Source organism: Gigantopelta aegis, chromosome 9 (genome assembly GCF_016097555.1).
Source record: "Gigantopelta aegis isolate Gae_Host chromosome 9, Gae_host_genome, whole genome shotgun sequence".
NCBI lineage: Eukaryota > Metazoa > Mollusca > Gastropoda > Neomphalida > Peltospiridae > Gigantopelta > Gigantopelta aegis.
Window position 1 is genome coordinate 50,130,550 of NC_054707.1, and position 26,617 is coordinate 50,157,166.

General features: G+C 34.2%; 1 protein-coding gene across 1 annotated transcript in view; it reads right to left on the reverse strand.

Annotated features, from left to right (window-relative positions):
- Positions 1-24,121, reverse strand: part of LOC121381620 (DNA-binding protein RFX6-like) — a 45,214-nt gene extending 21,093 nt beyond the window's left edge. The window contains exons 1-8 of the mRNA XM_041510955.1: positions 23,758-24,121; positions 13,282-13,387; positions 9,975-10,098; positions 9,203-9,264; positions 7,142-7,219; positions 5,534-5,561; positions 1,963-2,067; positions 827-904 (exon numbers count right to left, since the gene is read on the reverse strand). Of these exons, the coding sequence (XP_041366889.1) occupies positions 827-904; positions 1,963-2,067; positions 5,534-5,561; positions 7,142-7,219; positions 9,203-9,264; positions 9,975-10,098; positions 13,282-13,387; positions 23,758-24,121 (945 nt within the window). The remainder of the gene's footprint in view (positions 1-826; positions 905-1,962; positions 2,068-5,533; positions 5,562-7,141; positions 7,220-9,202; positions 9,265-9,974; positions 10,099-13,281; positions 13,388-23,757) is intronic.
- Between the last annotated feature and the right edge of the window lie 2,496 nt (positions 24,122-26,617).

A 26,617-nucleotide genomic window follows, 5' to 3' on the forward strand; every position in this document is an offset into this window, starting at 1 on the left:
CTTCTGTGCAGTGAGATCTAATATCGTCCTGTGTGATCATACACCAATATTTGCTGATCAACTAATTTTTGATATTATACAAAATATCCAAACATGGTAATAGAGCAAACTATCTTAACATCTTAATTTTATGTTTCTGCTTCTGTGCAGTGAGATCTAATATCGTCCTGTGTGATCATACACCAATATTTGCTGATCAACTAATTTTTGATATTATACAAAATATCCAAACATGGTAATAGAGCAAACTATCTTAACATCTTAATTTTATGTTTCTGCTTCTGTGCAGTGAGATCTAATATTGTCCTGTGTGATGATACACCAATATTTGCTGATCAACTAATTTTTGATATTATACAAAATATCCAAACATGGTAATAGAGCAAGCTATCTTAACATCTTAATTTTATGTTTACTATTCACGTGTTTGACATCAACTTCACTCGGAACTTTACGTCATCACGGAAGAAAAATGGTTTAAAACACAATTTGTTCCAGTGTGAGCCCTGATAAACATTTGTTGTTATGTACATTAATATTGAAGCTTTTCTTAACATATACATAGTCTGACATCCATTTCTAGGACAAAACTAATTTATTTTAAAAGATCAAAGCGTTTGTTTTGACCCTAACACGTATGAAATTGCTGCTATAGGTTATCTGATGTCCCCGAAACTAATTTTCATAACTGCATCAATTCTTTGATCGCCACGCCGCTGTCATCATTTGTCTTTACCGTGTAGCGCAGGGCCGTGTAATCTGAGCCTGTTTAACACACCTGTACACAGGTAAGACAAAGCAATGTAAATGTACACCGAGGACTTACCTCGTCGAAGTTAGCACTTATCATTGTGTCAAGGATCCGCTGACAGTGAGTCCGATACATCATAATAAATGTTTCCACCTGGTCCAAACAGCACAAACAAAAGTATTAATTGGATTAAACACGGATATATCACACACAAGAAATGTAATTGCAACCATTATTGATATATCGTATACAAGATATGCAGCATCCTATGTTGATATACATTCATCATATATAAAAATGTATTTGCACCCAATATTGATATAATTTTAATTATAATTTACACCAAATTTAATCGCATGCGATACTGTTATATCGTTAGCATGAACTATAAATGCATTCAGTACTAATGTAGCGTAAAATATATACATAAAAGTTTTCACTTAATTAATAAATATTAATAGTCCACATAATAAGTAATATAAAATAAATAGAAAAACATTTTCGTTAAATACTGACATACCATACATTTCATTAAATACTGACATATCCTGGTAATTAACTGAAATAACTACTGAGCTACCATATAAACAAGTTAAGTATATTAAATACCGATATACAGTATACTAAATATTACCAATAACAGTTAGTTGCAACGCCGTCGTATGTTATGGTCTGTATAAAAAAACCTTAGTACTAATGGAAACAATTTGCTGGTTTCCTCAGACTACGTGTCACAATTACCAAATGTTTGACACGCAATGCCCGATGATTAATAAATCAATATGCTTTAGTGACGTCGTTAAACAAATTTGGTTAAACATTTTCACATCATACTATAAGGGACCGTCCACAAATGTACATCTCTCTCTCTCTCTCTCTCTCTCTCTCTCTCTCTCTCTCTCTCTCTCTCTCTCTCTCTCCGTCTCTCTTTCTCGGTCTCTCTCTCACTCCCACATGTTTGCTACCCTCACAGTACTAAAAGTATATTTCAAATATGTTCATTCTGAAAACAATATAGTTTTATACATATTTTTTTATATTTTATTTTAGAAGCGTATACCACCATTTGACCCCCTCAGTTTTTTTTATAATTATGAAACAGATAGTTGCACTAAACAGTAATACACCATATGGAATTAAACCAAACAGTGATGTGTAAATCTCGGTGTTGGTCCATGACGCGTGTGCCACGTGATTGTCCAAGTACCTACCTTGTTCCTATCTATCTCGTCCGGCAGTATCAAATTGTTGGCATCGGGGAATTCTGGGAGAAGAGTGCCAGTTTTAGAGCTCAATGAATACTTTCTGTTGGATCCCTACAATATAATACACAGTAGTGGTGTGGGTATGGGTCTGTCTGGATTAAAGCATACAAGTTAATTTGGATGATTTAGTTCAGGCTACACCAGGCCCGTAGAAACGATATTTGGAGTGGGGCACAACCTCTAGCGGAGGGGGCACACTCAGGAGGTGGAGGGGTGTGGTGGCATATTTTTACCATTATCTATATGGCTTAACAAAACACGTACATTTTCGTCGTAAAATGAGGGGGTGGGTGGGTGGTGGCAGAAACAGCTTAGCCCCCCTGCTACATCTGTACTCGCTCGTGGACATAACGTTTGATGGCAGGAGGAGTATCATGTTCTTGGTGGCAAAATGTTTGAAGAGCTCGTCTGAAAAATGCTATTGTATTTTGTTGATTAATCTGACGGTGCGACACATTTTGGTGGAGTGTAAGCATCTGCATGAAACTCGAAAATATATATTTGGACAAAGAAATGTGACGGAATCATTTCGATTCCATCCAGAATTAGTTTTACAATTTTTAAGTGATACTAACTTTTACTATAAATTTTAATTTGATATATCTGTGATATTTGTATTTGTTGCACAGTTCTTTATACTGTATTTTAATTTAACTGTTGAATTTTTATATTGATGTTGCTCATCACATTGTTTTTGCATTTGCCATAGTTTGACACCCAATAGCCGATGTATTTTTCGTGCTGGGGTGTCGTTAAACATTCATTCATTCATTCATTCATTCATTGTTGATTAATAATCGTACATCAGCCATATACTGTAACCCATCAAGTAACAAATACTAGTATTTAAAATTAGGCCTGTTTTTAGTATTGATGTCTTTTTAAATGGATATTTACTCAATTTTAGTATTCTCGAATTAGCAAAGAATATGTGTTAAATATTTGTATTTATTTATCACAAACAGATATAAAAATAGAGAAATATGGCTCTTGTGAAAAATACACTTTCAAATTCAGAAGACCATCATCACATACGTAACTAACGCTAACCTTCGAGTTTAACGTCAGAATGTGGCGTAATAAATCAATTACAAGTTCGTGTTTTCTCACATTATCTAATACGCGAGCAAACAACCATCTAGTTGGCAAGTTTTGTTTCACAAAATGCCAATAAAGCAAGAGTAATTTTCTGACGGATACCCGCAATGTTTTGCTAAGGGATATATTCCAGATGAACGTGCCTCTCGGGACAGCACTGGTACACAACATTGCTGCCCCCAGCGCCGTTGTCCCGCACGAAAACACGCACGTACCAGACCAAGTGGGGTGTTACCGCGAGACAGACGGTATAGTCGAAAATATTAAAGGAACAGAGTAGATTAGGCGACAGAATAGGAAGCGAAATTGACATTCAGATTGTATGAAAAGTAAAATCAGGGATTTTTAAATACTAGTTATCTGGTCTTTTAAAACTCTCTACAAATGTTACTAAATCCTCGTCAGTAATTATAATTATATTCTTGTCTAATAACTATTTTAACCATAAACACTGTGGTTTCAAAGTAAAATGTGTAGACCGGTCCATTCTGTATTAATGGATATTTTTTCTGCATATAAACAATATTGTCTTGTGGCAATTACAATATTACTATATACAAAATCTGCAATTGTACATATAGTACATTTACATTTTTCTGATATTTGTTAACACATTTCGTCGTGTGCCTGAAACAATATGTTGTAATAAAATACACTTTGGAAAATAAATATTTAAAAGTACATTATTATTTAATACTTGTAATTGCAAATGACATATTTATTGTGCATTTATCTATGATAAATATCTACAAATTAATCAATCCAAATAATTAATAGTTAACTCAGAATAATCTAAATAGTAATGCCCTGCCACTAGTCGTAAAACGTAGTTCCTCTAATTATCTTGGACTAAAAATAAACAGAACATAGAAGATCTATATGCGACACATCTAGATATCTCCAAACAACAGCAGGTCAGTGCCTTGTCGGTTCAGTGACGTCATTCAAATTCAAGTTGTGACGCCACAGATTACATGCCGTTCATCCTCAGTGGATTTCCAAACAATATTGTACTATTTTGCTACTAGCAAATACAAATACACGCATCTGGTTTTAATTTCTAGGGAAACCTAATTCAAGGAAAACATGGTTACATTTCAAATCAAACACCAGTATCTGTATACCTTTGGTCATCATACATGTTTGATACTGCTCCTTTCAAGATAAATAATATACTTAACATATGAATTATATGACTAGGTACAATTTACAATCGTTTCTTTCAGTAATTTGGTAATCCTATTTATATGTTTGCCAGGTGTTTGAAAATACAAAGAGATAATATTATAAAAGCCAAAATAAACCACGATTATCTGACTAAAATGAGTCTGTTATCTTTTCACAAATTTGATTCTGGTATTACTATTATAACACCTACTGAAGAATTTTATCATCGAACCCGTTTATCTGAAGTTCGGCATTTACAGAACGATTAAAGCGAGACATCGGACAAAGCGATCTTCTGGAAACCTAACTCTTTGTGCCAGCAAACAAATCAATTGTTTTAGCTGGCGTCCAGCACATCCAAGCAATGTGACAGCTGAAGTGTTTGAAGTGGGGAACTTTCAAACCAAGCTCAGTCGTTTATCACAAACTATCGACATGCTTGTCACATAAAATAAATAAATTCGTTCATAAACGCATAAACATAAAACAAAGGGCTGCTCAAAGTTAAAATGTATTTAAAGAATAGCTTACAACTTTTATTGAGTAATGGAAAATATGTATTATGATAACCAATAGTTTGTTATTGCCAATTTCATCAATAACTATTACAAATATATTAGGTTCTTTAACTTTCACTTGTATTATTGAGCTGTAACTGTCAATTTCATCAGAAGCTATCATAAATAAATAATAATCTTAAAATTTAACTTTGATAGCATCTTTTTCTTCTTTTTGTTTTGTTAGTTTTTTTTTTTTAATTCACCCTTCCGTTACAAAGGCTTATCACTGTCCAGGTGTAATGACGAACACGACAAAGGTAAAAACACAGGGTAAGACACATGAGAATATATACATATATAAAACATTTTTTTAGAATAAAAAGAAGATGGAAAAGTCGAATTAAATTTGTTTTATATATTTACAACTTATTAACATTTTCGAAACACACCCACAGAGGCACACATAATTCATAATGATATTTATATATACATGTATGACCTGTTGGAAACAAAGTCAGTCTGAAGATGAGACAATAATAAATTTATTTTCAAACAAATGAAGGTTATTTTTTAAAACTGAGTTTAGAAATAAAATTAAGTCTTTGATATTATGACAGCTAATAAAAAAGAATGAGTTCAAGATTTTTCACAGCCTAAAAAGCTAGTATTTGTTGTATTAAATACTTATCTTAACCTATTTTAGCAGAAATTAAGAAGTGTGCTAATACACGAGAACTGAGTAAGAAACTAACCTCCGTTTTAATCTTGATTCCTGAAAACCTACAAAAAGAGTAATTATTTGAATATGTCAAAGGAAACCAAGTAAAACAAATATAACTGAACAGGAAGCAAACCATTCACTTCAAGTTTCACATTATACTTTGCAAATAGCGAGAATGTAAACCACTTTTCAAAAAGATTACTTTTTTCAGTTTTTAAACACGAGTTGCAATAAATAATTTATTAAGTACAATGTAGAGTCTGTTAAGGATAAATCTTAAAACAAGAGTGGTTAATACAACACAAATGTATTATTTAACATAAACATCAACAGAAAGTACACTTTAAAATATTCACCAAATTGGTCCTGTTGTAGAGCGTAGCTATATAGACATTTAAAAATTAACCAGTATTTAAGTAATGTTTCACACATCACGAGTTGACATAAATATTTTACTCGAGAAAAAACAACCCACCATTAAATGGTATATTTATTATATCTAAATTTCCTAATTTTTGACAAAAACAAACCCACTATCAGAAAAATAAAGAAAGAAACTCAAGATCGAAAATACGTGAGATCATATATTTATGCATTTGTTTCTGTAAACATGGGGAACTTTTCCAGCAAATGTCTTGACCATGGACTTTCATAAAATAAATTTGAATAAAAATAGCTTTATTTAATGACAGTTAAATTAATAATTATTTAATAATACTGCTGTTAAAACGTACCTAACAAAGCGATCGTGCACAAATGCAACAGTCAAAACATGAATCGAAGTTAAACTTTAATGGCAACAACAGGACCTATTGTCAAAACTTAGTCTATTTAGCTTCACTCACAATCAGATATTTCAGCGTCATTGCAGTTCATATCCATTTGTGATAGGTTCAAATTACAACAACAACAACAACAACAATAATAATAATAATACAAAAAACAACACACACACCTATAAAAATAAAAATAAAACCCTCCTAAATCCCCCACAATCAGATGTATTGGTAATCATCAAGTTTAAAAACTATAACTCCCACACCAACCTCAATAATTAGATATTAATAATTTATAAGGGAGGTACCTGAAGCATGAACATCTAAAATGTAAATATTGTTTATTTATTTTCACTGCAGCTAAAATTAAGAGACAATATGACTTTTCATCGAATATCAGTTTAATGGTTTCTGTATAGCTATATATTTCACGGTTTATTATCCAGCTAATAGACATTTCATATATCCGGTATTATAATTCAATGACAGATAAGTGGATCATATATACAGAAGACTAACAATTAAATCTGTTGCGAACGTAAATGTAAATATAATTTTTTCAATATTACACAGTTCTTTTCTATTGCGAACAGACAATAATTGGACAAGCTCAAATACAGATGGCGCCAGTAGTATTTCTTAATATATATCGAACATAAATACACGCACAAAGAACGTTTTAAAATAAGTTATATTCATCCTCTACATCATTCTGATACAATATTTGACATTTTATTTGCGATGTTTCAATACTGTAACACTTGTCTTGTTCAGAAAGAAACTGGTGAGGAGAAACAGGAAACTTTGTAATAAGAGTACAGGTAGCACATGCACAATAAGATGGTAAATATATTGTAAGTTACCGCGTTAATCCTTTTCCCGAGTAGACTGAATGGTAATATATCGATGATTCCTTTATCCCGATGCCGTAATAGTGGTACCTAAAATGGAGATAAAAGTATGTATTAAGGACAGTAGCAACTACAAAATAATTAGCAGCAAGATCATGATCATGGTTATCATCATTATCTTAAAAATTGTTTTGTTTTTATAATTTTAACATTTATTTTCTAAATAATAAACATTAGTATCTCTGAATCTGGACGACAAAACCGTATCTCTGCTCAGTGCCGAATCGAATGGGTATTTGGCAAAACAGTGGTTGATTCCACGAATCTCTATCTAGTGCCTCGTCTATAAGTGGACAGCCACTCCCGAAGAGATCTTATACTGGTCAATACATCATTCTTGCGCCACCACAAAGAAGACTGCCACTCACAGACTAGTTTACTAAATCAAAACCAGCACAAAACAGAGTTCATTAGAATAAATACGGCTGTGATGACATGCATTCACGAATAGTAATTCATAATATAACGTGAAATTTAATCCTGACAAAAAGGTCTTTGCTGGTATTATTTTGACTTTAATTTACTAAAAATCCCTATGTTATCCAAGTGACATAAAACTTACATTCTTTGCTAATATTATTTGGTTATCTAAACAATCTGAATTTGCATGCTTTGATAGTATAATTTGATTGTTAGTTTGTTTTCCGCATACCCCTTCTGAGTGTACAAAACATGTTTACATTTAATTTTATTTATCCTATGTTATGGAAAAATAAAATTCCACTTCAAACAACCCATGTTAACAGCATGTTGGATGATTTTATGTTTCCATCGAGTGGTGAAATAACACCATATTAAGTATTTACACAAAGAACATGGGTTTATGGCCAGGACTACAGAAAACGAATCTGCAATGTCAACCGGGTTTCTTTACACTGAAATTCCAGATCCAGGGTGTTCTACACAAGTCTGTACTATTCGCAGCTACTAAGTAACAAGTTACTGGGTTAAACACATCAATCGAACAGAGCCTATTAGGTTTTCACCTAAGATACCTGCACATGAACCAACACTTCTAGTTGGAAACATTTCATTTATTAATGTGAGAATTAAACGCAAATAATTTTACACGACACATATATTAAACTTGGAGAAAAGATAAAATAATGTTATGAGCACAAGAACCAACTTCATAAACATCAAATAACAGAGCTGTCAACCTGTGGCAATTCTTAGGCGTGAGAAAATTAGAATTCAGGGTCCAGGGACTGCAGGCTCTTGGTCGGATCCAGTGCGAATGTTTTTGTTGTTGTTTGTTTAAGTCCAAAATGGAAATCGAGCTAGTGCAAGTTTTACTAATTAATACGGTTAATGTTAAACCATACAAGTCGGTCACTGGTAGCACCCGCAAGTGATTGTTGGTATTGTAGGTTCGATATGCTGTATTATTATTAATAGATAACGAATTCAGAGACCCTGCATAATCAGCATATAATTCCATTCAGCTCTAAAATATAAACCACGATTATAAAATACTTTTATTTTTAGAAAAAGCGTGAGATTATAGTAACGTTGCGTGAGAGCGTGATGTTTGTTACAAATGCGTGAGACTCACGCCAAATGCGTGAGAGTTGACAGATATGAAATAATGATATGTAGTGATTGTTCGACGAGTCTGTACTGTGTACGTGATTAACAAAACTAGTCCTGTATTTTTGTACAACTTATGGTGATATATGTCCAAATAATTTATTGCATATTGTTCATAGTTCATAGCTCAGACAACAATTTAAAAATAAAGTAAAAAAAAACACCCTTAAACCAAACAGTTTTAAAATATTTAATACTTATTGTGTATTCTCTTAATCATACTTTACATTGTTACTGCAATAAATATAATTTAATTTGTAAAAACAAAGTATGCGTGTGTTTGTTGATAATGATGATGATCTACTAAATGTGTAAATAAAATATGTAGGCTATATGAAAACAAAGACCACCAATATCTGTTTTAGATAACATAATAATAGAATATTGGAACTGGAGAAAGGTAAAAACAAAAGAGAAACTTACTTAGATTGTCCTCTTGTCCCTAGTCTCCTGGTAGTCAGTTTGGGGAATTTTTGTCGAATTATCTGAACAATAAATGAATTAAAAAAGGTTGACATATTTCTATCTGTAGTTATTGAAATCTTGAAATTACATACAGATGTAGTATTAAATACATTTCGAATAATACTAGTCAATCCACTAGTGGGTTAAATTGCTGTTTCCCGGTGTTTGTAAAATTCAATACCGTATCTAAAATTGAACTACATTTCAGAATATAGAGTTACGTTTATTCTTTAACATAATATGGAAGGAAGGAAGGACATTTTTATTTAACGATACACTCAACACTTTTTTTTTACGGTTATATGGCGTCATACATATGGTTAAGGACCACAGAGATATATATAGAGAGGAAACCCGCTGTCGCTACTTCATGGGCTACTCTTTTCGATTAGCAGCAAAGGATCTTTTATATGCACCATCCCACAGACAGGATAGTACATACCACAGTCTTTTCTACACCAGTCGTGGTGCACTGGTTGGAACGAGTCTTTACTTAACGAGTGGCTAAAAGTAATGGTTAGATTTTTGTTAACCCTTAAGGTTGAGTTCGTTTTAGAAAACGATTATTCACACGAATAAATTTTAACAAGAGGCGTTTATTGAATTAAATTTTTTTTATCTACGTTTTATATTACCATTTTCTGTTGTTAATTATGTGTTTATTGTCGCAAATATATGTTATTCGCCAAATGTTCAAAAACCACATAGTAATCCCTAGTATGTTTTTCACCTTTCCAAATGTGGCCGCACCAGCTGGTGAGAACTTTGTCTTCTTGCAGAAGTCCAGATAGTGTGTGTACAGAACGCACCTCGGCAAACACACGCCTTCTGATCGCTCATAGTTGTCAGTCAGCCTGGCAACATAATATTTATAATAATATAGATATTATGTCTTTTAATATTACCCTCGTACGTTTTAATACGGTATCCCTCTAACGTTGCCTCTAACAATGTACCAGGTTTCATCTAATAGAGCTTTTTTAACAACTAAAATGAAATGTTAAATACATTTTTGTTTTGTTTAGAATATCAATGTCTGTATATACATCTTTCTTGTCCATCTAATGATTGCAATGTTACAAATTGGACTTTACCTTCAAATAATTCGTACATACGAAACAAAATACACTATATTAGGATGTAAAATGACATTTCAGTCCCTACAAGCACAGATGATCAGAAACACACTGAATATACCGACGCTGATATTCGAAACATGAAAGTATGTTTTATATTTAATGTTAGTCATTAACAATGATCTATTAGTCGAAAACATTACGATATGACGATATTATATGTAATAAATATCTCTTATTATTGTGACTTGTTCTTATATGTTTATTTTGACTGGGGTAGTTTCCACTTAACCAATGTCTACATTCAAATGTTGCAACAAGGATTGCAATACATTGCGTTGAATAGTTCAACAGATTAAGAATCTTTATATAATAAATTCTAAAACGCATTAGCAAGGTTCATCAAAGACATCCAGCCTTTGAAAAAAGTATTTCACTTTCTTCTTTTAGAAACTACATTTTAAAATGTATGAGCAAAAGAAAAATAATATCTGTGGTGAAAAAACCCCAACAACATGGCGAGCCAATCAACCATCGTTTTCAGTATTTGTTTGAAAATACACTTTGTAATGCGCACCACCTTAGAACTATATACCAACAATAGATAATATAATAACTGTGTTTTCTACTTAACTACAATGTTATGTGATGCATATTTTTTTCAGCTATTCAGCTTACAAAAATGACTTTATTTTTAATTTGTTTTATAAATCACACGATATAATAATTTGCCTTTCATCGGGGGAGAGGAGGTAAATGCATAATCTTCCAAGTGTTAGGACAGCGCCCCCTGCATCTCTCTATCCCCACCCCCCCAGCCCTGCTTACAACGCCTGTGAAGTACCAGAAAATGGCATCTGATGGAAGCTAAATGTGCTGATTTAATTTTCGTGCACGTCGTTGAGTGGAAAGCCATGTCAACCTCCTACAAGATGATTCAGACGGCTGCTTTCAAGGCCCAGAAAGTCTCTCTTATCACAACTAGCCGCCAGATCGACGTTCCAAAATACGCTATAACAAGTGTGCAAACACACTGGCATATTAGGGGACTGATGATAAGACGTTATGAGAGGAGAAGCATAATATAACGACAGATTTCTAGAGAATTAGCCATCTGTCTGCAGGAGAAAATATGCGCGTGCATACTCCTGTTCAAAATTAACACACACACACACACAGAGAGAGAGAGAGAGAGAGAGAGAGAGAGAGAGAGAGAGAGAGAGAGAGAGAGAGAGAGAGAGACGAGAGAGAGTAGAGAGAGAGAGAGAGAGAGAGAGAGAGAGAGAGAGAGAGAGAGAGAGAGAGAGAGAGGGGTGTAATATAAACACACACACAGAGAGAGAGAGAGAGAGAGAGAGAGAGAGAGAGAGAGAGAGAGAGGGGGGGGTGTAATATAAACACAAACACACACAAACACACACACACACAGAGACAGAGAGAGAGAGAGAGAGAGAGAGAGAGAGAGAGAGAGAGAGAGAGAGAGAGAGAGAGAGAGAGGTGTAATATTAAACACACAGAGAGAGAGAGAGAGAGAGAGAGAGAGAGAGAGAGAGAGAGTGAGAGAGAGATGTGTAATATAAACACACACACACACACAGAGAGAGAGAGAGAGAGAGAGAGAGAGAGAGAGAGAGAGAGAGAGAGAGAGAGAGAGAGATGCAACTGAGGACATGGATTTGTATTTTCTCAGACACATATCATGAAAAAACCTATTTTGCTATGTAATTTGATTTTTAATCCAAATGTCTTACACAAAACTAAAGCACTTTTAAATTAGACAACAGAAGAAATATTTTTTTATTAAAATAAAATGAGCAGGTCAGGTCAGAGTGTTTAACGTGTACATTCAGAACAAGCTGTTGTAGCGCACGTCTGTCTAGGACAGGAAAGGGGTGGCGTAAGTTGGAGAGGGGACCGCCTGCACTGGCAGGTGCAAGGGAGCACCAGCAGTCCGACCGGGGTCGGTAACAGGCAGAGGGTGGTTTGGTGCTATGAAATTTGGAATGTCCCGTAGGATTAATAGCCAAAAGGAAATGGCGCACATTTCTATGAAGGAAGTTAGGCGCAATTTTGAACGGTCCGTCAAAAAATAAAAGGGGATCTACATATAATTTTTGAATTATGTATGCCGAGAGTATCTCATTAAAAAATGAGCTATCATTGAATTCATGTAAAAATTACACAACATGTAGGCTCCAACACACAGATAACACAAATGGAAAAGTAATGCACTATTCCCCTCCACTCTTACCCCCTGGTGTGTTTGACATAACCGTTGATAAGTTATGAAATATTAGCGTAGACAACTAAAACGAAACTGACACATCTCTTGACCAACTTAGAGAGACCGAACAACGTATTTGATGGATGTCGTACCCAAACACGAATCTTAACCCCGCGGGTCGCAGTGACTGACATGTTGTGCTCCCAGATAGCACGCGGTATGCACGCGGGTGCGAACAGGCTTGCACGAGACCTACCCCCAAAAACCATATCGTGAAAGGTTAGCGACAGAGTAAATAACAAACTGTAACATTTTCACTGGTTTTTATTTAATGTGTTGTTTTCTTTAATTTTTTTGGTAGTACATGCATATTACAGATTAAACAAGAGTAAACTTCCAGTTCCGTTCCTTTCTTTTCTATTTACTATTTCTTTCACATCAATCTTCTTCTTTTTTTCTTTCTTTTTTTTAGAAAAACCACAATATATATAGTAATATAGTAATGTTATATTATATGTAAATTGGAAAGGTAATCGTAAGATGAATAACGTATGCCCTTTTTGTATACAATTATGGAGTGAAATATTGTTTATTAATTATATAGCAAGACAATCTAAGAGCATCGGTAGTGATATGCACATGTAAACATGCAGAATCTTTAACAAAATAACTATGATAGAACGTTTATTAATTTGGTTAAATAATATTACTTTGGAGGAACCATTTTAAGACCATACCATGTCAATGTAGCTGCTACCTGAGACTGTTTCAGCGACTGGTCGACATTGCGATCACTTCCGGTTTTGTCCTCGTCTTTGCATTCTTCATCTTCATCTCCCCAGTCTGAAACACAAAAACAAGCTTAGTGTGTTCACAAAAGACCGTTCTTCCCAGTTTCAAATATCAAAACAAGTTCACTGTATTTTACTATTTTATCCTCGGTAACGTACCTAGCCGAAAACAACCAGAATAATGGCAACATATACGTTCATGTATAAAATAAAATGTAGTGATTCAGATATTTGTAACATCTGCCAGTCACAATCAAATACATTAGAACATTTGTCTTATAAATAATTTATGGAACAGTGGATATTAAAGACAGGAGAACAAATTCAACTCGACCAAAATACAGATTTATATGGGATGATATCATGATAAACAAACAAACAAACAAACAAACAAATTAATTAATTGGTTATTTGTTAATGTGAAATATTGTATGCATGGAATGAAAGTGCAACAGACTAGTTTGAATAAAGATGCATCAAAAAATCATGAAAGAAAAAATACAAATTGAAAAATAAATATTTTATTAAAAAAACCTGTAACTTTAGACAATTTGATGAACTTTGGGCCTCTTGGCAGAAACGTCTTGAAACAAATCTTTGAAGTAAGAAAAATAGAAGCTAGTCTGAAAATCTTGTCTTCACTTTTGCTTTCCCCCTCTCTTTTATGACATTTTTTATTGATATCACTCTCTTTTATACCAGCACTTTTATTTTTGTCCCAAAATATATGTCCCAAGATCAACCATATATGGATATATGTAACATCAATGTAGAACCATTTACTAGTGGTATTTGTGCCTCTTAAAGCAATGTAAGACAATGAACGAATGCTTCTTCACAGCTAGGTACAAGCCTGGCTGTTTTCACAGCAGATAAGAAAGAAGTAAGATTGTTTATCCCAGTTTAACCCGCGTTTCAAGCAGGTTTGTAAGATCGCAGAACGGTGCTTTTATACACGATGAAGTACATTTAATATATACCACTACTGTAGAGAATATAGTCTTAATTACTGTAACCATCGGTGACTATTAAACTATCGAAAACATCATTTAAAACTTGAATTGGTGTAAGAGAACATACTGAAAATTACTTTTTATATTTATTAATTTAATATACATTATGTTTTGTTATATTCCGTATAATTTTATTATAGACAAAACAATAGCAGGCATACAATGTACAGAAGATTTAGCTAGGATTTCATTTCTGAAGCTATTAGTATTGTGTTATAAAGAAATGTATTTTATTTTAATGTTATGTATTATCAACAAATATAGCGTACAGCTATGGGTACTAAAATGACACCAACGTATGCCAATTTAGTTCTTGGGTATTTAGAGCAGATATAATATCGTAATATGGAATGTAAATTTGGAAATAATTTTGGGAGTTTTTACGCAAAAATCTTAAACAATTTGTAGATGACTGATTCATCCTTTGGACATCCACAATCGATGTACATACATATTATAATGAACTTAATTTAATAAACCTTTCTCTGAAATTTACAATGGAAATTAATAATATACAATTACTCTTCTTAGATGTGCTTGTACAGCTTAAATATGGAGTTATATCAACTAACGTTTACGGTAGCCTACTGATACGGTAAACCTACTTATACAGTAAGCCTACTGATACAAGACTGATATTAAAACTTTAACTCATTCCATCCTAAACATACAAAAGTTAATATTCCATTTAGTTTAGCATCACGTATTCTAACAATAGTGTCAAATACAAGTGTAAAAAATCCCAACCGGATGTTCATTTAAAAACATAAATACCAAGAAACGTTAATCTAACATTGAATTTTTAAAGCAAAAGAAATATGTCCAATTGTAACTGTAATTGACAACAAGAAACATGATAATAATTATATAATACCCTTCGTTACTACATATAATCTAAACAGACTTTTGTGCACATCTAAATTTGAATTGAATAAACAGAATAAAACTTTCTGAAAATGAGGAACTAGCCGATGTACTATTTTCAAAATTATCCAAGAAGGTCAATCATTTACTTTAAAACTGGAAAACCATTCACAGTTAAACAAAATATGAATTGTAAATTTAAACAAACAGAAGAAAAAGTAATTTACTCTTTAATAAGTAAAATCTGTTGTGACTTTCATATAGGGAAAAGCACCGGAGAGTTGCACCTATGCATTAATGTACACAGACGACAAACTAAATAAAATGAATTACGTTTCTTGAATGATAACACACATTTTCATTATTGTTCCAAAAACGAAATTTTAGTGTTTCCTCTGTACTGTACTATGTATTTTATGAAAACAATGTTGTTGTAGAAAGAAAGAAAGAAAGAAAGAAAGAATTTTTTTATTTAACGACACACTCAACACTTTTATTTATGGTTATATGGCGTCAGATATATGATTAAGGACCACACATATTTTGAGAGGAAACCCGCTGTCGCCACTACATGGGCTACTCTTTACGATTACCAGCAAGGGATCTTTTATTTGCGCTTCCCACAAGCAGGATAGCACAAACCATGGCCTTTGTTGAACCAGTTATGGATCACTGGTCGGTGTAAGTGGTTTACACCTACCCACTGAGCCTTGCGGAGCACTCACTCAGGGTTTGGAGTCGGTATCTGGATTAAAAATCCCATACCTCGACTGGGATCCGAACCCATTACCTACCAGCCTGTAGACTGATGGCCTAACCACAACGCCACCGAGGCCGGTGTTGTTGTAGAAGATTACTGTTTAAAGGGACATCCCTGAGTTTGCTTAAATTTTTCAGATGTTATCGACTAACAGATACTTTTTAACGATTGTAATTACGTATTTTTCTGCACAAATATTAGTGGCTGTATATTAAAGAGACATTCCTGAGTTTGCTGCAATGTTTAAGATGTTATTGACTAAAAGAGACTTTTTAACGATTGTAATTAAATATCAAATATATTTTTCTGCATAAAATGTTAGTGGATGTATATTAAACATGTTTCTGATCGTTCTAATATTTGTACTGGGTTAAATTTTGTTTTATTTCCGAAAAAAAAGAAAAAAAAGTACGTACGAAATTATTTGCAGACGAAATCCAGTTTGGGCTGCTTACAAATATTAAGACGACCAGAAAAACATTAGATATACAGACACAGATATTCTAAACAAGAAAATATATTTAATATGTAAGTTTAATCGTAGAAATATTTTATTAGTCGGAAAAGTCTTACAATGCAACAAACTCAGGAATGTCCCTTTAAACGTGTTTCGGATCGTTCTAGTATATGTACTAGGTTAAGTTTCATTTTATTTCCAAAAATATTATTTTTTCGTACGTACGAAATTATTTGAAAACAAAATCCAGTTTGGGCGTCTTACAAATATTAAGACGACTAGAAACACATTGAATATAAAGACACTGATATTCTAAACAACAAAATATATTTAATATGTAGTTTAATCGTAGAAATATTTTAATAGTCGAAAACATCTTACAATGCAGCAAACTCAGGAATGTCCCTTTAATTAATTTACGAAATCCTCCTCTAAATAGTAAAAAGTAATGTATGTCGCCAGGTTACAGAATAGGATCGAATGGGACAAGCTGTTTAACGACACCCCAGCACGAAACATACATCGGCTATTGGGTATCAAACTATGGTAATCCAAAACAGTAAGTGATGATTCAACATCAATATAAAAATGTAAGAATTAAATAAAACATAGTGTGAAGAACTGTGTAAAAATACAAATATCACAGATATATCAAAAATAAAATTTAGAATAAAAGTCAGTATCACGTAAAAATTGAAATAAAAGTTCTGAATGAAATCGAAAGGATTCAATTGCATTTTGTTTTCCAAATATATCTTTTCGAGTTTCTTTGAGATGCGTACACTCCACCAAAATATGGCACACTGTCAGACTATACTGACAGTGCACACACTGAGGTGGAGGATCCTTCTTCAAGATAAATGGGTCAAGTAGGTATGACCGATGCGAGCATGGCACAAAGACTATTTCATCACTCCTGTACTGCCTATAGGAGGACTGCCACTCTCCCAAGACTGGCTTGATGGCATAAAACTTGGTCGCAACCGCACTGTCCCAATCATTTTGCCAAGTCGAAAAGATAAATTGGTTGATACTATGTTTAAAATCAGAAAAAGGCACACCAACCCTGACATCAGACAAATCCAAAGCAAACTTGGTAGCTGAATCTTTCTTTTCATTACCCCTGATGCCAACAAAATACAATATCTTTATTGGCAATGGATAAAAAGACACTCGTATCCAGCTTCATATTGCGAAAATAATGACGTAATCGTTATTTTTACTATGTGTTTTGTTGTTTCCGTTCAGACACGTGCACACACGTATGTGTGGCGCGTGTGTATATATATATATATATATATATACATACGTATGTATGTATGTATGTATGTATGTATGTATATATGTATATATTAATTAAAGGAACAGCATATTAGTGAGAGAAAGCTACTCGTTTTACACCAAGCTCCGCAAACACACCTTCTACACCGGTCCTGTCGTGACGACGGTTACTGGTGCACCTGGGCGCCCAGATTAACTTTAATCTCCATATATAAATAACGTCGCGGAAGTGACTCTTCGTAAAAGAAAACACAAACATCCTACCCACTGAAAGTCATTGACTAAGAGTAGTCTGGGTGGATTTACTGTCGGTAATGTTCGGTAACTCTCGTGAGCACAGGCAGGGCTTCATTTACTCATCTGATTACAGGTGACATCTTTGAACAGGTTATTTAAATATTAAAACGAGTGGGCGGCGTCGTTAAGATGAACCAACATAGGTTTATAGAAACCTTTCATAATCCATTAAAGAAAATGTGAGTGTACTGCCATTGTTAATAATGGGGTTTCCGACTAATAAGGCCTTTCTAAATATACATATTAAAGGCATTGTCTTATCTAGAATATCGCTGTACGTGTGTATTACTATATACAGGTTCTGCAATTGTAAATATAGTACATTAAAAACAAATTCTGGTATTTGTTACTACATTTCCTCGTGTGTCTGAAACAATATGTTGTAATAAAATACACTAAACACTTTGAAAAATAAATATTTAAAAGTACATTATTATTTATTGCAGTTGCAAATTACTAAATCGTTAACTCGAGGTTATATTGTATATTTAATGTATTTCTGGACCTCCTAATATTTTCAGTTGTGCAAACTGGAGTTTGCCTCCCAATAATATCTTATCTTTGAAAATTTGAGATTTGAGATACTACAAACATAATTAAAACATCAGAACGATCAGATGCGCATTAAATATACCGACACCGATATACTAAACAAACAAATAAAAATTAATTTACAAAAGAGACATGCTCTAAAATACAGTACAATAATCAGATATATTAATTTTTATTTCTTTAACATAACAAGCGTAAGTAGTCGCAACTTGTTCCAACTTTGGCAAAGTGATCACAAACAAAAGCACAATAAAACTAATTTTATATAAAAATATACATAGCATCGAATGATAGTATGCATATTAATTTACTGTGGTAAATCTCCAATTAGATGTATACGATATTTGATAAAATTGATACAAACGCCCAACTTTACATATCCACACAAAGCATGCAATATGCTATACTCTTTAGATATTGCCGGAAGATATACATGGACCATGCTATTAAGAAAACTGTATTTTCTCTAGGATTTTGTTATGTGTGGATTGCTCACGATGTGGGAGATGTGCCATTGTTTTTATTTAATTTAAACAAAGAATTAAGGATATACAAAATCAACAGTCGTTTACAAAGATTAACTCTAGTAGCAGACATGAATTATCTATTAAATGTCCTGCACTTGAATTGTATAACAGAGATATAGCACGTATCAGAATGGGTGTGCTCGGTTTAGCAGTCAATGGGTGGAGATATATCGGTTTAAATAAACTAGAAAGAATTCGTAGATAATGCAATGGAAATGAAGTAGAAATTAATTTCATTTTATTATAAATTATTCACTGTATGGGGCATCAAGAACCATGTATATTCATAGAAAGTATTACATTACCAGATCCTTTTTATGTTTACTGATTTAATGGCAATAGGAAATGAAAATATGTTTTAAATTTAGGAATCTATATTGCAACAGCATTAAAGTGGAGAGAAGGGGAAACTGCATTACATTAAACGGAACCATTATATGTTACGGTAGATACTTGATTTATAATCACATGTTACATGTATGTATACTTATATGCTAATGTACTTGAAAATATTGTCACCTGCAACAGGGCCTAGTTGTTAAAAGAATGGTTAAGCTGACCATGGGCTTGTATAAATATGTATTTTTGGATATTTAAAAAAAATGTAATATGTAATAATAAAAAAAATTCGTTTTGTTTCCCAAACAGCTGCTAAACGTTTGAACAACTGGTCCCTAAGTATCATTATATGTGTTCTTGTATATATATGGCCTTACATGCAATAACATTTTTAATTGAATTGAATAGTGCATTGTTTTGTTGTTGTTTAGTATGGGGATATACGGTAAAACAAAACAGGCAATAAAGACAAAAATGCATATAGCTTTTTGTAAAAATGTTTTAAATGTTAAATTATAACATTCTTAAATTACAAAATACCCGTAGGATTATGAACGCAATTATTTCATGATAAAATATTGAATAAAACTGTTTGGTACAAAACATTGTATTTTGTACACTGAATTAAAAGTTATTTGTATTCAAAGAAATAACTGGCCTAGATCTTTTAGAATATTAGTATGTGAATTAGGTGTGTGTGTGTGTGTGTGTGTGTGTGTGTGAGAGAGAGAGAGAGAGAGAGAGAGAGAGAGAGAGAGAGAGAGAGAGAGAGAGAGAGAGAGAGAGAGAGAGAATCAGTTACATCTGGGTAAATATATACTTAACTCCAAAAGAAACGCGAATACGTAGATTGGAGGTTTTGAGTGCACTCATTGAAATACGTCCCAAAGTTCTTAAAATAATCGTTTCTATGAAAAACTTAAACAATTCGTAAAGATGAGATTTCATGTTATTGACATGTTAAAAATCGAGGTCGCATTGTCATTTGAAATGTCAAGGCCATGGCGCTTCTTCAATGGCGTCACATGCCACTCAAACATGTCCACTAATAGCGGGTGTGTCCGCCATTGCTGGCCATGACCGCCGCACACCTCCTACCCATGGAGAGGAAGAGGTTCTCCTGATGAAGGCCCTGGGCACGTTGTTGTAGGTGTCCACGACGGCCTGGCGGAGCTGCTGCTGTGTCACCACGGGAGCAGGGCGTTGGTTCATCATGCGCTGAACCTCGTCCCACAAGTGCTCGATGGGGTTCAGATCCGGGCTTAAAGCTGGCCAGTCCATTGTGATGATGTTGTGCTGTGCCAGGAATGCCTGGGTGGCCCGTGCCGTGTGTGGCCTGGCGTTGTCGTGCTGGTAAACCATCTGACGGTGACCCGCGAAAAAAGGCACCACCACAGGCGTGAGCACTTCGTCGATGTAGCGCTGTGCTGTGACGCCCCTGCCGCGTCCTCGGCCGTGGTGTAGGAAACGGGGCGGTTGTGGGTTCCCACTGTCTGCCGGGCTGTTGTGGTGGCTGGTACGAACCGATCACGCATGTGAGTTCGGACGATGTAACGGTCCTGGCGCTGTGACGTCACTCTGGGACGGCCGCTACGTGGACGGTCGACGACGTTGTTGTTCTGTAGAAATCGGTCTATGAGACGGTAGATTGTCGAGACATGGACACCGAAAGCACGTGCAACCTGCCTGGCATCCATTCCGGCCTCCAAATTCCCCAAAGCTCTATGTCTGGAATCAGCGTTAAGCCGTGGCATCGTTGTATCGCTACTCGTAAAATGAGTTGAACATTGCTGTCTGGCGTTTCTTTTATACCCAGGCCTGGTAGTGTTTCACGTGCAATTCACATCTTTCATGATCCACCCGTTTTGCATTCCAGATCGATTTTGGTCGTCAAATTCAGCACGTGCGTGACGTCACACTGTACTCGTTTTTTTCATGCGTTATGTGGAATTGGATACGCTGACAAGATGGCTATTGGTCAACTTAATCGATTTGTACATAGTTTATTCAAATGTGGGTTTTTTAATATTTTAAAATTTTCGCGTTTCTTTTGGAGTTAAGTATACTAATTATTTGACAAGGAATGTTTTTGTCAGTTAAATATATCTCGAAATTTATTACAAATTATTGATCTACATATGCAGTATTACTTAATCAAATATGTGTGTAACTAAGTTTATATAGAATTTATATGAATAAATTCAGAATAACTGTAATTAAGTTAGGAAATGAAACGGACCGATATAGAAATATTGATAGATTAGAGAGAATTTATCTGTATATTGTATATAGTGGAAGTATCGAAGATGAATTTTATATAATTTTTGTCTTTATTGTTTAAAGGGACATTCCCGAATTTGCTGCATTGTGAGATGTTTCCGACTAATAAAATATTTCTACGATTAAACTTACATATTAAATATATTTTCTTGTTTAGAATATCATTGTCTGTATATGTAATGTGTTTCTGGTCGTCTTGATATTTGTAAGAAGCCCAAACTGGATTTTGTCTTAAAATAATTTCGTACGTACGAAAATATTTCAGGAAATAAAATGAAATTTATCCTAGTACAAATTTTAGAACGACCAGAAACACGTTTAATATACAGCCACTAATATATTATGCAAAAAAATATATTTGATATGTAATTACAATCGTTAAAAAGTCTCTATTAGTCGATAACATCTTAAAAAGTGCAGCAAACTCAGGAATGTCCCTTTAAGTTTATCAGTTACTTAAATTTTCAAATGTAAAAACTCTTATTTTTTAAGCATAGAAAATCTGTAATTAGATTCAGTTAATGTATGATGCTCTTTATTTATATTTTCCATCAATCACTATCTTACAATCACATTATTATTGTTATATACTTGGTATTATTGCTTATACCAATACTAATTTCTTGTACCAACAATAATGAAGTGAACTAAATCCATATATTTATTTGATTAAGACACTTAAAAATAAATTGTATATATTAAAACCAAAAAGAAAGAAACAAAACAAATCACAACCAAATCCAACAATAAACAAACCCAACTAATAAATAATAATAATAATAATAATAATAATAATAATAATAATAAATAATAATAATATTAATAACAACAACAACAAAACAAACAAAAGAAATATCATACAAGCAAATGAGTAAAACATCATTGGTCGACATATAGATAAACACGATACCTGTAAATTAGTTTTAATCTAATATTTTATAGTATGCATAAACAAAAGTCAGTCTAAAATCAGTCAATTTGCATAATCACTGACATTTTAATTCTGACTTGAAAATCAAACCATTTATTTGACAGACTGACTGAAATTAATTTGGGGAAAAACGTAAATAACGCATATATTTTATTATAACTTTACACAGTGACACAATATATTTTGTTCATTTATTATAAGAATATGAATTCAACAAAATTGATTCGTCTACCATAAGCTGATATGGTGTCAACTACAGATATACCTATATGTTTATGTTAACAAAAAATAATTAAGCTAATTTTAAAGTTCTGTTAAAAATATTTTTGTGATGTAAAATTCATTATTAATCTATTTAAAAGTAAAAAAACAGAGAAGAGAACATACATTGTTATGAAAATCTATAAACTGCAACTAAAAAACAACTTATATCAACCTAGGATGTATTTTTGTGTGTTTGAAAAATCGAAATAGAACGCGAAAATTAACAAGCATTAAAACGTATTTGTATTTAATACATTGTTTTTTAAACATGCACTGAGATATGTGCATAATTGGGTTTACCTATTCAGCACACGACCGTAAAATGCTGTCTTGCCAAAGGGAGCAGTCATTTTATTAAATTGATAAAAGAAAAAACATTTCTAAAGATTTTCAAGGTAGTTGTACTGAATTGCATACCTTCTGACTATTAAAATAAATGTCACTGCATGTTTAACTGTTGGTGACTGACAGCATACGATGCCATTAAAGATATAATAAATAAAAATAGTAAACTCATTACTTTCATTTTCATTCATTATATCAAATAAATGGATTGATCTTCCAGTCAGTTTGTAAATGGATTGAGATATCAAGCTAGTTAATCAGTCACTTTTCCTCTGATAATTTCAGTTATTTTACAAAGCGATTGATTTCAGATATCCACTGTAATTATTGTTTCAAGCACATATTGCTTTAGTTGAAACTCGACAGTAATTTTTATTTTAAAAAAAACGAAGGATTTGAATCTGATATAATCTGAACGATAAAACTATTAGGTGATAACCTCGAAAATAGTCTGGGTTTTTTTCTTTTGCATAACTATTATGGGAATAATTTGTTTTTAAATTATATATTACCTCTTTCAATATCAGTCTCGCAAGGTGCTGCCTGAAACCTTCCAATAATAGTGTCTGAAGGTGTTGTCTGAAATCTTCCAGTCTCACTATCGCAATGTGCTGTCTGAAATCGTCCAGTCTCACTATCGCAAGGTGCTGTTTGAAATCTTCCAGTCTCACTATCGCAAGGTGTTGTCTGAAATCTTCCAGTCTGAAACGGAAGAGGATCCACGGATCTGCTGTGGACTGACGCATTGTGAAGAAGCTGATAGGAATCCGACCTGGAAGTCCACACGGTTGAAGGGTAGTTTCCAGCGTGGTAGCTGTGACTGCTCAGATCATACAACCCTTCCGCCAATACTGGTCCAACGTGCAAAGAATCCATACTTGCTCTTTGTACATACACACATGGGAACAAACGAATCGTCCTGCTAGTGCTGCTACGGGATCATATCAAAAGCAACACTTCTAAATGCGATGATTCAGAATTCATGAAATAAATAAGTGGCATTTACGATCCTCAGTTCAATGATGTGGCTCAGTTACATAGTCTTAAAATATACCACGAATTTAACACATACTCTGAACAAATAGAATAAATCCAGGGTTTTTTTGTTGGCAAGACCGTCTTCTTCGTTATATTAAATTTTAATGGAGACGTTACAAATAAAAATCACGCGAGAACTGCATAGATAAGTTACTATACTCGAACCTGTCAAGGTGGCGGAAAAACAGCGATGAGAGACAAGTGTCGTGAATAAATCGTCGTGATTTTGCGACCTAATGCAGAGGGTGTTATGTCAACAATAACAGCAAATACAGATAAAAGCCCGTCCCACCTCCGCCATTGTTGACCAATTACAACTCACCAATACTCCGTCCCGTTAATCCTCCGCCATATTGTACACAATCGGAAGATAATGAACCGCGCCTTTTAGCCTTTGACGTTTGGTCCTATGTAAACTTTAATGTGGTGACGAGTTGTTTAGTCGTTTCTGTGTTTTGATAGTCGGTGATTACAGAAACAAAAGAGAAAGGTCTGCAAACATCGAGAAATTGGGTACCTGCCTCTCGGAGGAGAAAAGCCAAAGATGTGAAGTGAGTTATGCACTTTGAATTATACACTTAGTTTGACTAGTTTTAATTGCATTGTGAATGGCCTCAGGAAAGAATCTCAATCACATGGAGATGTAATAAATTGAAAAGAACTGCCATCGGAGGTGTAGTGGTTACCTGTCGTTTTTTAAAGCTGGTAGGTACTGGGTTCGCATCCCCGTAGCGGCACACACCTATAGCGAGTTTAACAACTCATTGTGTAGGCGTAAGGCCTCTACACCGACTTCTCTCTTACTAACCGCTAACCCTTTGTTCTGGACTGACAGCCCAGATAACTGACGTGTGTACCAAGGACAGCGTGCTTGAACCTTAAATGGATATAAGCACGAAAATAAGTTTAAACACAGAAACCTCGGAAGGAATTGGTTTAGTTAACGACGCACTCAACACATTTTATTTACGGTTATATGGCGTCGGAAAACAAACCTCGGTGACATAGTGGTTAAGCCATCAGACTTAAGGCTAGTAAGTACAGGGTTTGCATCACACAATTATATTTTGACAGCTCAGGATGGCCTGGACTAGAGATGTAAGGCCATTACATTGACTTATTTCTCATAACTAGCCATTAACCTACACTCCTTGACAGACAACCCAGGTAACTGACATGTGTGCCCAGGATGGCGTACTTGAACCATAATTGGACATACACGCGGAAATAGAGTTATAATAACTTGATAGTTTAAAGACTAAGCTATGGAACTTTGGTGCTGGGTTCGCATCGCCCCCAGTACCTGCTCTAACCCATACAGTTTTAACAGCTCTAACAGAGAGAGAGAGAGAGAGAGAGAGAGAGAGAGAGAGAGAGAGAGAGAGAGAGAGAGAGAGAGAGAGAGAGAGAGAGAGAGAGAGAGAGAGAGAAAGAGAAGAGAAGAGAAGAGATGTGAAGAATCCAACTTCGAGATTCGTAACGGCTCCAACCTAGAAAGAGATATAACAGCTCCAACCTAGAAAGAGTTGTAACGGTTCCAACCTAGAGAGAACTGTAATAGTTCCAAGCTAAAGAATGTTGTAACGGCTCCAGCCTAGAGGTAGTTGTAACGGCTCCAACAGAAAAACAGAAAGACAGAGAGATACAGACAGAAACAGACAGTGGTAACGGTTCATTGGCACTACAAGGTCATTGCACCGATTTTTCTCTCACTAACATATGGTACAGCGCTCTTTGAAATAGAAACGGGTAGAATCTGAAGAACATGTGTTGAAGCCCAAAATGTCCCAACTGCCCAAGATGTTCCAGTTGCGACATCTTGGGCCGGTGCTATTAGTAGACATACTGCAGCTGTTTAGACTCGGGCAGATGATCTGTTGGTGGCTTTTTTATTTGTGTATTATTAATTCATAAGATGCGTTTTGATATGGACACGTATATTAACACCAAACTGTATTAATACCAAACTGTTAATCGGTGGCCGAGTGGTTAACGTTGCGAGCAGTCAATTGTCATGCGAATCGGTACAGTAAGTTCGAATCCTGCAAATTGCCTGTTTTTAGATTCAAGACGCGCACACACACACACACGCACACACACACACACACACACACACACACACACACACACACACACACACACAAATACATGTATAAATATATATATATACAAAACCCATCGCTGCTCCCCCCGCTTCCTACGCCAGTGCATACTCGGGGTTGATAATTCGAGTAGTGCTACATATATGACCAATATGTTATCTGAAGAAGAAATACTATTATCCTGTTCAATTATTTAGACCCAAAGTTTTTTGCAAATGTTACGTTTATTTCC